General features: G+C 40.4%; 4 protein-coding genes across 5 annotated transcripts; 2 read left to right on the top strand and 2 right to left on the bottom strand.

The window, feature by feature from the left end:
* The first annotated feature begins 75 nt into the window (after positions 1–75).
* On the top strand, positions 76–1,602 carry LOC132200143 (vacuolar protein sorting-associated protein 28 homolog). The gene is made up of 5 exons (XM_059625381.1): positions 76–330; positions 414–477; positions 539–734; positions 788–889; positions 943–1,602. The coding sequence occupies exons 1-5, from the start codon at positions 297–299 to the stop codon at positions 1,207–1,209; spliced, it is 663 nt and encodes a 220-aa protein (XP_059481364.1). The 5' UTR covers positions 76–296; the 3' UTR covers positions 1,210–1,602.
* Positions 1,603–1,958: 356 nt separating this feature from the next.
* Positions 1,959–6,012, bottom strand: LOC132200104 (uncharacterized). The gene is made up of 5 exons (XM_059625311.1): positions 5,597–6,012; positions 5,055–5,536; positions 4,503–5,006; positions 3,223–4,434; positions 1,959–3,167 (listed from the first exon to the last, which is right to left on the bottom strand). Exons 1-5 carry the CDS (start codon positions 5,862–5,864, stop codon positions 2,007–2,009), a joined length of 3,627 nt encoding a protein of 1,208 aa, XP_059481294.1. The 5' UTR covers positions 5,865–6,012; the 3' UTR covers positions 1,959–2,006.
* Positions 6,013–6,158: 146 nt separating this feature from the next.
* On the bottom strand, positions 6,159–8,568 carry LOC132200135 (katanin p60 ATPase-containing subunit A-like 1). The gene is made up of 8 exons (XM_059625368.1): positions 8,282–8,568; positions 8,079–8,175; positions 7,882–8,002; positions 7,510–7,826; positions 7,332–7,453; positions 6,960–7,282; positions 6,659–6,901; positions 6,159–6,598 (listed from the first exon to the last, which is right to left on the bottom strand). Exons 1-8 carry the CDS (start codon positions 8,447–8,449, stop codon positions 6,400–6,402), a joined length of 1,590 nt encoding a protein of 529 aa, XP_059481351.1. The 5' UTR covers positions 8,450–8,568; the 3' UTR covers positions 6,159–6,399.
* A 38-nt stretch (positions 8,569–8,606) lies between these two features.
* Positions 8,607–12,087, top strand: LOC132200126 (transmembrane and coiled-coil domain-containing protein 4-like). Of its 2 annotated transcripts, XM_059625355.1 has the most exons (10): positions 8,607–8,710; positions 8,763–8,827; positions 8,883–9,034; positions 9,234–9,378; positions 9,686–9,830; positions 9,894–10,138; positions 10,360–10,853; positions 10,913–11,052; positions 11,116–11,240; positions 11,300–12,087. In XM_059625355.1, exons 2-10 carry the CDS (start codon positions 8,794–8,796, stop codon positions 11,536–11,538), a joined length of 1,719 nt encoding a protein of 572 aa, XP_059481338.1. In that variant the 5' UTR covers positions 8,607–8,710; positions 8,763–8,793; the 3' UTR covers positions 11,539–12,087. The 2 variants fall into 2 exon arrangements, with proteins under 2 accessions (XP_059481338.1, XP_059481329.1); XM_059625346.1 differs by having other exon boundaries at positions 8,608–8,827.
* The last annotated feature ends 412 nt before the right edge of the window (positions 12,088–12,499 follow it).

Here is a 12,499-nt window from a genome sequence, read left to right as displayed (position 1 = left end):
TTGGCCAGTGACGCTGAGTGACCGACCAATTAGGGGAGCGTACAAATACAACCTCCTTGGCACGCTCACGCTCCTTGGATTAGAAGTCATGGGTGTGTTGTGTGGTGGATTAGTCATAAACATTCGCGAAAAATTTGAGATTATTGTTTATCAAAATTAACAAATTTGTCATTTCCTGAATATTTTGCTGTGTCTCATTGTCCAATTAGACAATAAGAAATAAGATATTTTCTATATATTGCCTACCTCTAGAGACAGGCGACAGGCTCGTAAATCTCTTTTGAGGAATTAGAAAAATGTCATTTTCCAGCGGAGGATCTTCCGTCAAAGGTTTTTAATTTTGTCAATTATCTAATTTATTTGCATTCTCACTTAAGAGTGAACCAAAATATATTAATCTCATTTAATTTTAGATGCCAGCAGACCTGAACTTTACGAAGAAGTGAAGCTATACAGGAATGTCAGAGAGCGAGAAAAGTATGTTGTTATTCCGCCGTGTCATAATAATATAATTTTATCATCTGTGGGTTAATTGTAGGTACGATAACTTGGGAGATTTGTTCGCTGTGATCAATACCCTGCAGCACTTAGAAAAAGCGTACATAAGAGACTGTGTCACGCCCAAAGAATACACAGCAGCCTGTTCGAGATTGCTTGTGCAGTACAAGGCAGCATTCAATCTTGTGCATGGAGACGAGTTCCCTACCATAGAGGCTTTTGTCAAGAAATTTAGGGTATGGGTTACTCCATCCTTTTGTACCAAATTTATCAAACTGGATTTATTTAGCTGGACTGCCCTGCAGCTTTAGAAAGGATCAAGGAAGACAGGCCAATCACAATCAAGGATGATAAGGGAAATACAAGTAAATGCATTGCAGACATTGTTTCGGTAAATATTTATTTTGTAGACAGAATGGAATTTTTAAAATAAATTTTTTTCAGCTTTTCATCACAATCATGGACAAGCTGAGACTTGAAATTAAAGCCATGGACGAATTGCAACCTGATTTGAGGGACCTCCATGATACCATGAACCGTCTGAGCTTACTCCCGTCAGATTTTGAAGGCAAACAAAAAGTTGCTGAATGGTTGACCACACTTTCAACAATGGGGGCGTCTGACGAGCTGTCCGAACAGCAGTCCAGACAGTTCATCTTCGACCTCGAGTCAAGCTACAATGCTTTCAACAAAATTTTACACCAAGGCTAGAGAATACAGAACACTTTATTTAAATTTCTATTCCTTTCTCCATGTTATCATATTTTATCAAAGATACTGGGTTATTTTTAATAATTTGGCTAAGCAAATTTCTGGTTTATCGTTAAGTCTCATTACTCATTATAATTCTTTTATCATTTGCAAAGATCATAAATTTAGTGTGATTTTTTTTTAATGCTGTTGATTATATTTAAATATAAAAACTGAAAATTGGATTTAATAATTCCCTTATTTTATTTACCTTTCTTGGAAAGCTTAAAACTCTTGATTTATGTTATCAATTTTCTGCTAAAAGTGAATTGTATTATATGATTATTTTTGTCATCTTGCTATGTTCTCACAATAAATTTGTTTCAAATAATTCAATATTACTCAACTTTCAAGTATTATTGTTTTCATTTGCATCACAAAAATAGAAAAATATTTTGGACAAAGTTTATGAATTTGCTAGTGTTCTTGCTCTTTTTTAATTAATTCAACAAAATTAAATATTGATTGAAATATTTTTTCATGAAATATTATGTTGTGCTAATCAGTACCTGGTTTGAGCGAAAAATGTTCTCGACCCATAATGTAAATAAAAATTAAATCTGATTAAATCCATTGAGTCATTGCTGCATGCAGAATGCAGAATTACACACTTATGTAACCTGCAAGGTAGGTATGTTTCGAGTGTTCCATACATACTCGTAAAATTTAGCAGGCGTTTGCATTCAAGAAATAACAAAATGATCAATGAATAATTTGAAGAAATAATTTATGTAGTGAAATTCCATTTTCAATCAAGTCTACAGTGAATGCCTTAACTTGCCTCTGATGATCTTTTCAAGTCTCTCTGATCTAAAATACTCTGAAGCCAGCTGCTGCAAGGACTGGTTCTCTTTCAAAAGGTCCACTGGAGCTTGGGTTGCATCCTCAGCTTTGTATGTTCCAGCCGCCACCGCACGGTTTCTTGCCCTCCTCTGTTCATTGGTGAGTCCAGTGTCCTCGACTTCATTCCAGATTTTTTGCAGACGTGGCCCAACTGCTTCGTCCTTGGTGGGGAACACGGCTTGGCAGGCCGTCACTGCTGATTCCAGCAGCACCACGTCTGAATGAGGCATTTCGTCCAGTTTTTCCTTTTCTTCCTCCAACACCTGCTCTTGGTGCAAGGAACATGTCTTCATGAAAGCAGCAACAGGACATGTATCGAACACTGCAGCAGACAGAAATTCCAAGACGGAAGAATTGTCGTCGTCTTTGGGGCAGTAAACATCAAATATCAAATTCTTTGCCTCTGCAGCCTCATCCTCGTCAGCAAACATGGTGTCCATCCAAATTTTAGACTCGACGAACTTCTTTCTTGTGCCCAGGCGCAGCTTCTGCAGAGCCAGCAAAAGTTGTTGCTGACTCGCAATGGGCAACTCCAGCAGAGCGACAACCAACGAACGCCAGTCTACAATCGTGTCACCATTCAGAAAGTCCTTCAACACTTCGTGTATGCCCTCTTTGTCCAGTTCTCGCCAGTTTTGAGGCAAGTGTTTGCCAGCAGATGCTGATTGGTGCAGCAAGTAAACAAGACCGGACAGGAGTATGCGACCGTCCGGAGCAAGACGCTTAAGGACTTTGACCAAATCGTGCAGTTCTTGGTAGAAGTTCCTTGGCCGAGTGACGGGGGCAGGTGCATCAGGTCGTTGCAGGTAGCTCAGGTAACGGGTCTTCCTTGGGAATAAGATGGTGTCCTTGATTTCAGCTTCGGCTTCAACCACAGTGTCCAGGAATTCTTTCAGTTCTCGCAAAGAATCGCTCTCAGAGCTTTTCTGCAAGTCTGCAGCCGTGCGCATTATCTGGAAGGCACTACCCCAAAGCTTCCTCGCAAGTGTTTCAGCCTCTTCTTTTTGCCTCTCAGTTTCACGTTCAATTGCATTAATTGTAAGCTCTGCCTCGTTTTCGACCATGCTGCGCCACTCCTGTAAAGTAATTTTAAAATTATTTCTGCTGCAACAAGGGTTCAGCAACTTATACTTGAAGAAAAAATATTCTTTTTGCCGCAAACCGCTCCGCTTCTAAGTCTGCCAAGCTCGGAACATCATCAACAGTGGGGCCTTTTCCCTTTTTGGCTTTGGCTCCTTTATCCTTTGCACCCTTGCCTTTCTGAGGCTTTGGCTGAAATTCCTTCTCCATTTTGTCGATTTCGATTTTCTGCGATCCAGTCAACTTTTCGACATTTGTCCTGGCTGAATCAACGACCGAGGATAAATAGTCAGCAAACTCTTCAGGCATCCATTCGTCAGGGAATTCATCTGCAATGAGTGTCTTTGCCACCAAGTTTGTCCATTCGTCTCCAACTTCGGCTCCAATTACTTTTGGCACTTCATATCGTACACTCTTGCTGGCATTTGGGGGAATCTTTTCCAGTGATGCATAAGAGAAGTCTTGCAGTAGTGCAACTGTATCCACAAAGCGATCCAGTTCAAGTTGAGCAACAGCTGCAGCCACTTGCAACTTTTCTATGAGAAGGCGCGCCAGGATCGACTTCTCAGCAATCTCGTTAATCTCTTCTGAAGCTTCGCGCCTTTTGGTCTCAATTTGGCCATAGATAGTCTCATTCAGTTGTTCAATCCTCTTCACCATCTCTGATTTTGACTCTTCATCCCACGGTCTAGGCACTTCTTTGTATCGACCAGCAAACAAATCCAGCACTGTTTGAATGCTGTCTTCTCTGCCCAGAAATTTTCCGAACCGAGTTTTCACCGAAGACAAGTGACGAGCAAAACAGACTTGCATAGTTCTTCTAGTCAGCGCGACTCTGTGCAGACGTGCAAGGTAGGCTGTTTCAAGAGCCTCCCAAAGAGCAACCATTCCAAGTTTCAGATCAGAAGGAATATTGAAGTCTGGCACTGTGCTTTCACTTTGGAGAGCTATTGGCTCGGCAGGAGGGTGCGGCGAAGCTCGTAAAAGCATTTCGGCCAGGTCTTTGATGGCGCTCTCTTCAAACTGGACACAATGGACACAAGCAAATACGTCCTGCCTCAGGTAAACTTCATTAACCAGAGACACGACTGGTGGGGGTTCTGTTGGTGAAACGGCAACCACTGAGGTGAACACAGTGCAAAATGGACGGTCAGCCTCCACAGGGGAATTGGGATCGCAAACGATTTTGGACTGAACCAAGGACGTCCGCCCACCTTGATCTTCATTAGGTTTGTCTGGATTTGGAACCCATTGACCTGTGATCTAAAACAGCAAAAAAACAAAAATAATAATCATTCCAAGCTATATCAACATTTAAATAATTAACTTACTGAAGCCTCAAACAGTCGGACTTGGTCGAATGAAGCCGGAAAATTGACCAATATCCATCCAAGTGCTCCCTGGGAAGTTGCATGGTGGAGGTGCTCAATGAGCATAGCTGTGATGAGCCAGTCGGACAGGGGCTCTTTGAGTCGCAAAACTTCCAGCGCTTGCTTTCCAAGAGATGCAGCCATGCTCAGACACGGTATCACTTCTGGACCGGTTTGAGTTTCAACTTCTTTCTGTTTTGGTGGTGGCTCCATGGCCTTCAGCTCCTCTAGGAGAGCATGAGGAATCAAGCAAGCGGTCGGAGTCACTTGCTCAGGCTCAGGGGTGTTTGTAGGGGGCTCCCGGGACTCGAGAAGCGGAATCCCTGGACCTTCAGTTCTGTATGCCTCGATGCAGGATTCCAGAGCGTCTTGTAGCTGGACGACAATCACTTTTGCATCAGAAACCACTTTTGCCAGGTGCAAGATTGAATCTTGGTTATCCAACCCCATGAGCAAGGCCATCACCTATAACGTTTCATTAAATATTTTTAAGTGAAATAATTAATCTCTTACTTTGAGCCTAGGGAGTCTTTCGCCAGGGGGTACTGGGGGCCTGGGGTACTTTGATGCCAACAGTCTGTGGACAACATGGCCAAGAGACCGACTGGAGTTTCTTCTTGTAACATATTCTTCAATTTCCGTTTCATTCAAAGCTAACTGACGCTCGGCTTCTCTCTTGAGTTTTTTGGGGCTCACTGCTTTCGTCCACTTTTCGTCAAGCAGGTCCTCCAGCCTTTCGACGATTCCTTCAATTGGAAAGCCCCTCATCAACAGGAAGCAACATTCCTTTTTTGTCTCCTCTTTGCTTCCTACCCGATCCGACTGGCCAATAGCCGAAGCAGAGTCGGCAAGATTCTCGACAGTGGTCCTGCTCTCCAATAAAGCCACTGTGGATCTGAATTTTTGTTTCTCAGACTGAAGTTCACGAAATTCAGTCAGCCTGCGTTGGTACTGCTCAGGGTCAGGGAAAAGTCCCGTTGCTGTCAGTTTCCGCTCTACAAATAAATATTTCAAAATAAAATTCTCATCAAACTAAAAAATAAATATAATTGTACCTGGATCTGCTGGTTGAGGCTGAATGCTCTTGGCAACTGCAGCGAACTCTTGTAGTGACTTCTGCAACGTCTCCAGCCATCCTGGAAGCAGAGTCAGCACACCGAGCTTTTCAGTCACAGATCTCTCCTCTGCAGATTTGATGGAAGATGCAACTTTTTCCTCCGCATCTGCCTTGGTTGTTAAATCAAGCAATACTTCAACGTGCTCTCGCACGTAGTTATCAAGTTCTTCCAGTTTTTTGACGAGTTCTTGCTGGATTTCTTCCATCCTCAGAATTCTGGCGTCAGTTACTGATATTTGAACGTGACCGATTTAAAAAAAAGTTGGGCCAACAATGAATCAATATATTAGAATATCCAGTATCCATACAACAATGGAAACATGATTTTTCAAGTGGCAATGACATTTACAATTTTTGCAATATTTTGATACAGTTTTTTCATCCACTAATGCACATATGGTATCAAAAACCATATTAATAGCAAAATGCCACAATAAAATAACCTTTTAGAAGGGAAAGTGGAGTTATAAAAAAAAAAAAATAATAATAAAAACGAAAAATTAATCAAAGGTGCTCGATATATATTTACAATTTATGCTAATTTTACATCTCCAAATAAGTTATGATAGGTATATAAATTCCTTTTTTTATATAATTCAAAAATTTTTAGAGACGTCTCATTTCCTGAGAAAGAAATATCTAAATATAATTCTTTTCAAACGACCACTTCAACAGCACAATAATTAATAGCTATGTTATCACATTAGTGGAGATTTTGAGTATAGAGCCTGTTTTTGCTAACTAAGCAGAGCCAAATTCATTCATCCACTGTTCGTATTTATCCAAATCCTCCTGACTAACGGACTTATTGCACTTGGCAAGTGCGTCGCGGAAATCCATATGGCTGACTGGCAAATCAAGCTCCTCTTTTGCCAGCAGCTTGATTTGCTCAGGTTTCATGCCAGCTATTTTCCTTCTCATAGCCATCATAGACGCATCTCTTTTGAAATGATAGCACAAATCAATTTTCAATTCATTTAGCAAATGTTCCATTCCTTACCTGCACACGTTTGTGATGTCTGCACCGGAGTATCCTTCAAGTTTTACAGCCACATCAGTCAAATTTACATCATCGCACAATGTCACTTCTCTCAAGTTAATCTTCAGCAGCGCCTCTCTGCCCTCGTTGCTCGGTAGTGGAATGTAGATTCGTTTCTCCAGTCGACGTCTCAGAGCTTCATCTATGTCCCATGGAAAGTTTGTAGCAGCCAAAACCATAACCACTTTTCCTGGCTCACCCTCACTTTAGAAAAATAAGTTAGTTGAGTTAGTTACCAGAAATATGCAATTAACACTTATACCTTGCGGAACTGATTCCATCCATTTGAACTAAAAGCTCGGACTTCACTCTCCTGGAGGCTTCATGCTCTGAGGCAGATCCTCGTCTCGAACACAAAGAATCAATTTCGTCAATAAATATTGTTGACGGAGCGTAAAATCTAGCCATCTCAAAAAGCAGTCGCACCAGCTTTTCAGATTCTCCCCTGTACTTTGAAGTGAGAGTCGACGAGGATACGTTGAAAAAAGTGGTGCCACACTCCGTAGCCACAGCCTTGGCCAGCATAGTTTTTCCAGTGCCTGGAGGTCCAACCATCAGAACACCTCTCCAGGGTCGACGAATTCCCTGATGTTCCAAATTATTGTACAGAAATACGTTTAATATGATTAAATACCTTGAAAAAATCAGGCATCCACATAGGCAAGACAACTGCCTCCTCCAGTAACCGTTTTGCTTGATGCAAATCGGCTATGTCATCCCAATGGATATTTGGATCTTTCTGCACAATATCCCTCTCTAAAATAGAAAAATCTCAAGTTGCAATAAATAATAATTTAGCATGTTATAAATACCAAGCATTTCAACAAGCTCTCTATCATAACCAGATGGGTCAAATCTTTTCTCCTCTTCTTCGTGTTCTTCTTTCCCTTCACTTTCCCCATCCTTTTCACTCTTGTCCCCTTTTTCTTTATCATCTTTGGAATCAGAATTTTTGGCGCCCCGGGCACTTCTTGGGGTCTGCTCAACCTTCCCCTTAGTGTTCCTCCCTGCATCTTTTTTGTTTGCTGACGTGGATCCACCTCGAGTTCCTCTTAAGGTACCAGTTTTGTTGCCAGTGTCTGTTCCTCCTTTCCTCGTATTTCGGACAGTTCTCACAGGCGTTCCACTCCTTTATAATAATCAACAAAATTTAGAGGAACGATTAAGGAAAGCGGTTTGTTTACTTGTGTTCCACAACAGTTGGTGCAGGCCACACATCTGGATCTCTAGGTGGTGGAGGTCCCCAAACATCTGGGTCTCGAGTTGGCTCCTCAAAAGCAGAAAAATTGTAGGACGTTGAACCACCTGAAGCAACATTACATTGAAATTTAATATTGTTTCTTGTGGAAAATACTTCATTCCTAAAAAATTGTCAACAAACCTAGAGGTCTGTCCAGGTGTCCATCGGCTTTAAGAAGCTGCAAGATGTTTGTGATGCCCTTGACCTGTTCGTATTCGTTGGCAATTTGCTGCTGCACCTAAAAAGACAAATTTAATTTTATTAACTTGGTCTACGAATAAAAAGCGATAAAATGCATCAATTTAAAAGGGAGAATAACAGAAAATTTAGAAAGGTCTGCTAACCTGCTGCCACTTTGCCCTGCGAGTTGTGTCGTTGATGGACGTCAGAAGTCGATGAATCTGCTGCACCACTCCTTGGTAGTAAACGCCCGCAGTCTCGTAGTTGCCCGTGAGAGCCATTTCACGGGCAAGCTTGGTGTTTTCGCAAATTTCGCTAATCGACACTGCCATTTTCGAGGCGCAATCAGACAATAATCAACCAGCCGACCGAAACTTTTGTATAATTTTGCCTCTTGCCTAATCGGTCCAATTTCCAGCACAACATTCGCACAAAGAGGGCGGGGGAACAACCTGCTGACCTTGCAGTGCTACCACCCACATCAAAATGATTGCCACTCCCACCCAATATGTGAATCTGTGAATGTGAACTAAAAACCAAAACATTTGACGATGCACTCTTTGATTTTATTGCTGTGATCACGGACGCAATTTGTCTGTGTATCAATTTAATGTTTTTATTTTACCTCAAAATAACTAATTATAGATAACTAGTTTTACTCTCTGCATGATGCGCCATGAACGACTTAGCCAAAAAGCTGCCAGAATCTGGTAAAATTCAAAATTAATTAATCACGATTTGTGTTACGCAAATTAAATTTTACAGCATTAAAAGAAAAACTCTCAGACGCTGCAACGTATTGCTATGCAGCGATTTGTGCCCTTTCGCTGCACGAGTTGTTTGGCAATAAGTGGGACCTTCCGTACAGCATCGATTGTATAAAAAAATTTACCTCACATCTAGGTCTACCATTGCAGGTATAAATTGCAAAAATAAATGCTTGTAAATTTTTATTGCAGAAAGATTAGATTGTGACACAGAAAGTTTTGATAAAAAGCTATGTAATTTATTTTGTGTCTGAAGTTTAAAATACTTCATCTTGTATATTATTTGAGCTTTAAATTTAGATTTTATGCTTGGTTTCAGTTTTATATTTAAAACAAATTATTTTCATAGGTTAACGATGCCATGAAAAGTTTGGTTGAAGGCCAAGGCAGTCAGACTTACCAAGCCTATGTGGAGCTCCTTTTGGCAGAGCCTCAGATACAAGCTAATCCTGTCATAATCATCCAAGACATGGTGCTATTCGGAATAAAATCTGGTAAAATTTTTGTCTAATAAAATAATAATATATATAATTGTGCTAGCCTACCATAATTTTAATCCATTTTGCTTCTGTATTTTAACAAATTAACTATTTAATTGTGCTTTTCAATCTTGTGCTAAAAAAAGGATTAATTGAGGGTAGGTATATTGTAGATTGTAGAGGAACATCATGTTGTTTTTTTCTATATCTAGCAACAGTTTAATGCACTGTAGTTCATAGGTTTTTTATCACGTTCTCTCTCATCTCTTTGTTAGATATTTTAAAATTTTGATTACAGTTTATTTAAAAAAAATTTTCGTAGGCCACTATGACGCTCGAACTCGAGTATTAATCGCCCATGTCGCTGTGTTGATGGGCGCGCCTGCCGCTTTGGCTCAACTTGCAGAAGAAGCTTTGGGCCAGTCTTTACTCAGTTCCCACAGCGAGCAGTCAGATGCACTATCACCGTAAATATTTTATTGAAGCACTTTGAAAAAAGAAAAATTAATGAGAATTAATTTTGCTAACAGAGAGCAACAGCAAGTAGCCGATCGACGCCAAAGAACCCGCAAAATAAAAAGATATGCGCTTATCGGCTTGGCCACGGTGGGTGGAGGAGCACTAATTGGTTTGACGGGAGGTCTGGCTGCACCGTTAATTGGTGCAGGCATAGGCACCATTGTGGGAGGAGGTGCAGCAGCAGCTGCTATAGGGTCTGTTGCTGGTGCTGCTGTGCTCGGTTCATTATTTGGGTTGGCTGGAGCAGGACTTACTGGTAAAGTGATATATTAATTATTTTCCAAACACTCGGCTGATGTGGTGATTTCTCAACACTCGGCCAATGTGGTAAAATTTCGAAACACTCGGCTGATGTGGTGAAATTTCTAAACACTCGGCTGATTTGGTGAAATTTCTCAACACTCGGCTGATGTGGTGAAAGTCTCCAGGGGGGCCACACATTGTGAAAATCCGCCACTGAACCGCTTAATCTTTTAGGGTATCGCATGAAAAGGAGAGTCGGAGACATCGAGGAATTTGAGTTTGGAAAGTTGTCTGTTGGCTCAGGAGGTCAGCTGCACATTGCCATTGCTGTCTCTGGCTGGTTGACGGAAGAAGACGATGAAAAATTCAAGCGTCCGTGGAAATGCCTTGACAGCTCAAAGGAGCAATACTTCCTGCGCTACGAATCAAGCTATTTGAAAGAACTTGGCCAGGCGTTGGATATGGCGGTCTCGGCTGCTGTCACCGTAGCTACACAGGAAGTTCTCAAATTCACTATTCTCCGTGGAATCTTGACAGCAATTGCGTGGCCAGCCTCTTTGGTTTCCCTCTCGTCCATTATTGATAACCCTTGGGGAGTTTGTTTGCGAAGATCTGCACAAGTAGGACGGCACCTGGCCCACGTCTTGCTTGCCAGAGAGCATGGAGGCCGTCCTGTGACTCTGGTTGGCTACAGTCTGGGAGCTCGAGTGGTTTTCTATTGCCTCAGGGTAGTAACAAATATTTGTTGAACTGTTTGAATAATTTAAAATAAATTTTGTAATGGCAGGAGTTGGCTGATCGACGGCCTGGCAGTGAAGGAATTGTTCAGGAGGCAATTATGTTGGGCGCCCCAGTGACAGGAAGTGTGAAAGATTGGCAGGACATTTCTACTGTGGTCGCGGGCAGAATTGTCAATGGCTACTGCAGGTGATTTAACAGAATTAAAAATGACTGAAGCTTGAAATTGCAATTTTCTTATTAAAATTTCAGATCTGATTGGTTGCTGAAATTTTTATATCGTACAACGTCAATCGCTGTTAATATTGCTGGTCTTAATGAAATTTCTTGTGACAGCAAACGCCTTCAGAATGTTGATCTAACTGACATAGTTTCAGGTTGCTTTGCATTTTCTGATTTTTTTCTCCCTAAAAATAATTTGCATTTCTGTAACTAGGTCACACGGATTATGAGAGTAAGGTGGAGACTTTGTTGAAAGTCGTTGGTGTCAGAACAATAGACTGCTCTAATGAAAACAGCTTGAGGAAATCCCAGTCTGAGTGGGCAATCGGGTCAGCGTCTACTGATCCTACATGTTCCATCCGACAGTCTATGTCTGACTCGGCGCTGGTTTCCAATGCATCAGACGAGCAGTTTGAAGTTATCGCAGAAGATAATGTTGCAGGTAACATTTGATTTCAACTTTCTTGTGATAAAAATGTCATTTAATATGTGATAACACATCAAAGCGCGTAAATAATTATATTTCATGTTGGACGATAATCAAAAGTTCTAAAGTTAATGTTGCCTTATTCAAAACAATTATTCCCAATCATAACGGGGCCTAAAACGCATTTTTACTCTGATTGTAAGACTCTTATGGACATATCTGATATTTATAAATATTCGCACATTGCAGTCAAACTAAACTTGTAATCTGCATAAATTGTAACTTGTAACACTAAAAAAAATATATGCAACTCTAAAATTATACTTCGTATACTGATATATTGCGTCCATTAATAAAAATTGTATGACATGATTGTAAATTAAACTTAGTAAATGTATCAAATTGCTATTCTCAACTTTACAAAATCTATTGTAATGACTGAATTTGTATTACCACCATTACCACTAAATTTACCAAACTGCACTGTTTTTAATAATATGTAATTATTAGTTAAAATAATTCTATTTACCGCTATTTACACTCTTTATTTAAAATAAAGCTGATTTTATCAAATAGTTTGTGCTCCTTTGAAGTTTTTATCTCTTTGATTTTATATATTTCAAATTATTATCTCCTCAAACAATTGCAAAAATTTTAATTAAAAGTTTTAAAATATGAATTTTCGAGTTTTGGAGTTTTTTTTTATCAAAATAAAAAAATCTAGGGATTTTAGTTTGGATTAATTACTTAAGATTTTTTAATTTCGGTAGATCTTTTAGATTTTTGATTAGAATTTTTTTGTAATTATATCAAATATTAATCTGACTATCGGATTCCGGATCCAGCATTTGGAACGCACAAAAACATGCAGCTAGGAAAGTAATGTGAAAAAAAAATTAATGAGTTTCCAATACCAGCCGTGCAGGAGAGACCGCAAGTGGGGTATGAGGGATTTTGCCACGGCCTAGCTGGCTGTGTCTGCGGGTC

This window comes from Neocloeon triangulifer, unplaced genomic scaffold (assembly GCF_031216515.1).
Source record: "Neocloeon triangulifer isolate White Clay Creek 2 clone unplaced genomic scaffold, ASM3121651v1 ptg000001l, whole genome shotgun sequence".
NCBI lineage: Eukaryota > Metazoa > Arthropoda > Insecta > Ephemeroptera > Baetidae > Neocloeon > Neocloeon triangulifer.
The sequence above is the reverse complement of the archived record's forward strand: the minus strand, read 5'-3'. Positions and strand labels throughout refer to the sequence as shown.

Excerpts from the sequence above, each read along its gene's own strand:
- LOC132200135 (XM_059625368.1), bottom strand. The coding sequence starts at position 8,449 with ATGGCAGTGTCGATTAGCGAAATTTGCGAAAACACCAAGCTTGCCCGT. Across the intron at positions 8,176-8,281 it reads GCAGGGCAAAGTGGCAGCAG|GTGCAGCAGCAAATTGCCAA; the intron begins GTTAGCAGACCT and ends TTGTCTTTTTAG. Across the intron at positions 6,599-6,658 it reads GACATCACAAACGTGTGCAG|AGATGCGTCTATGATGGCTA; the intron begins GTAAGGAATGGA and ends TCATTTCAAAAG.
- LOC132200143 (XM_059625381.1), top strand. The coding sequence starts at position 297 with ATGTCATTTTCCAGCGGAGGATCTTCCGTCAAAG. Across the intron at positions 478-538 it reads AATGTCAGAGAGCGAGAAAA|GTACGATAACTTGGGAGATT; the intron begins GTATGTTGTTAT and ends GGTTAATTGTAG. Across the intron at positions 890-942 it reads GCATTGCAGACATTGTTTCG|CTTTTCATCACAATCATGGA; the intron begins GTAAATATTTAT and ends AATTTTTTTCAG.
- LOC132200104 (XM_059625311.1), bottom strand. The coding sequence starts at position 5,864 with ATGGAAGAAATCCAGCAAGAACTCGTCAAAAAACTGGAAGAACTTGAT. Across the intron at positions 4,435-4,502 it reads TCCGACTGTTTGAGGCTTCA|ATCACAGGTCAATGGGTTCC; the intron begins GTAAGTTAATTA and ends TTGCTGTTTTAG. Across the intron at positions 3,168-3,222 it reads AAAGAATATTTTTTCTTCAA|GAGTGGCGCAGCATGGTCGA; the intron begins GTATAAGTTGCT and ends ATTACTTTACAG.
- LOC132200126 (XM_059625355.1), top strand. The coding sequence starts at position 8,794 with ATGAACGACTTAGCCAAAAAGCTGCCAGAATCTG. Across the intron at positions 9,379-9,685 it reads GCTATTCGGAATAAAATCTG|GCCACTATGACGCTCGAACT; the intron begins GTAAAATTTTTG and ends AAATTTTCGTAG. Across the intron at positions 9,831-9,893 it reads CAGTCAGATGCACTATCACC|AGAGCAACAGCAAGTAGCCG; the intron begins GTAAATATTTTA and ends TTTTGCTAACAG.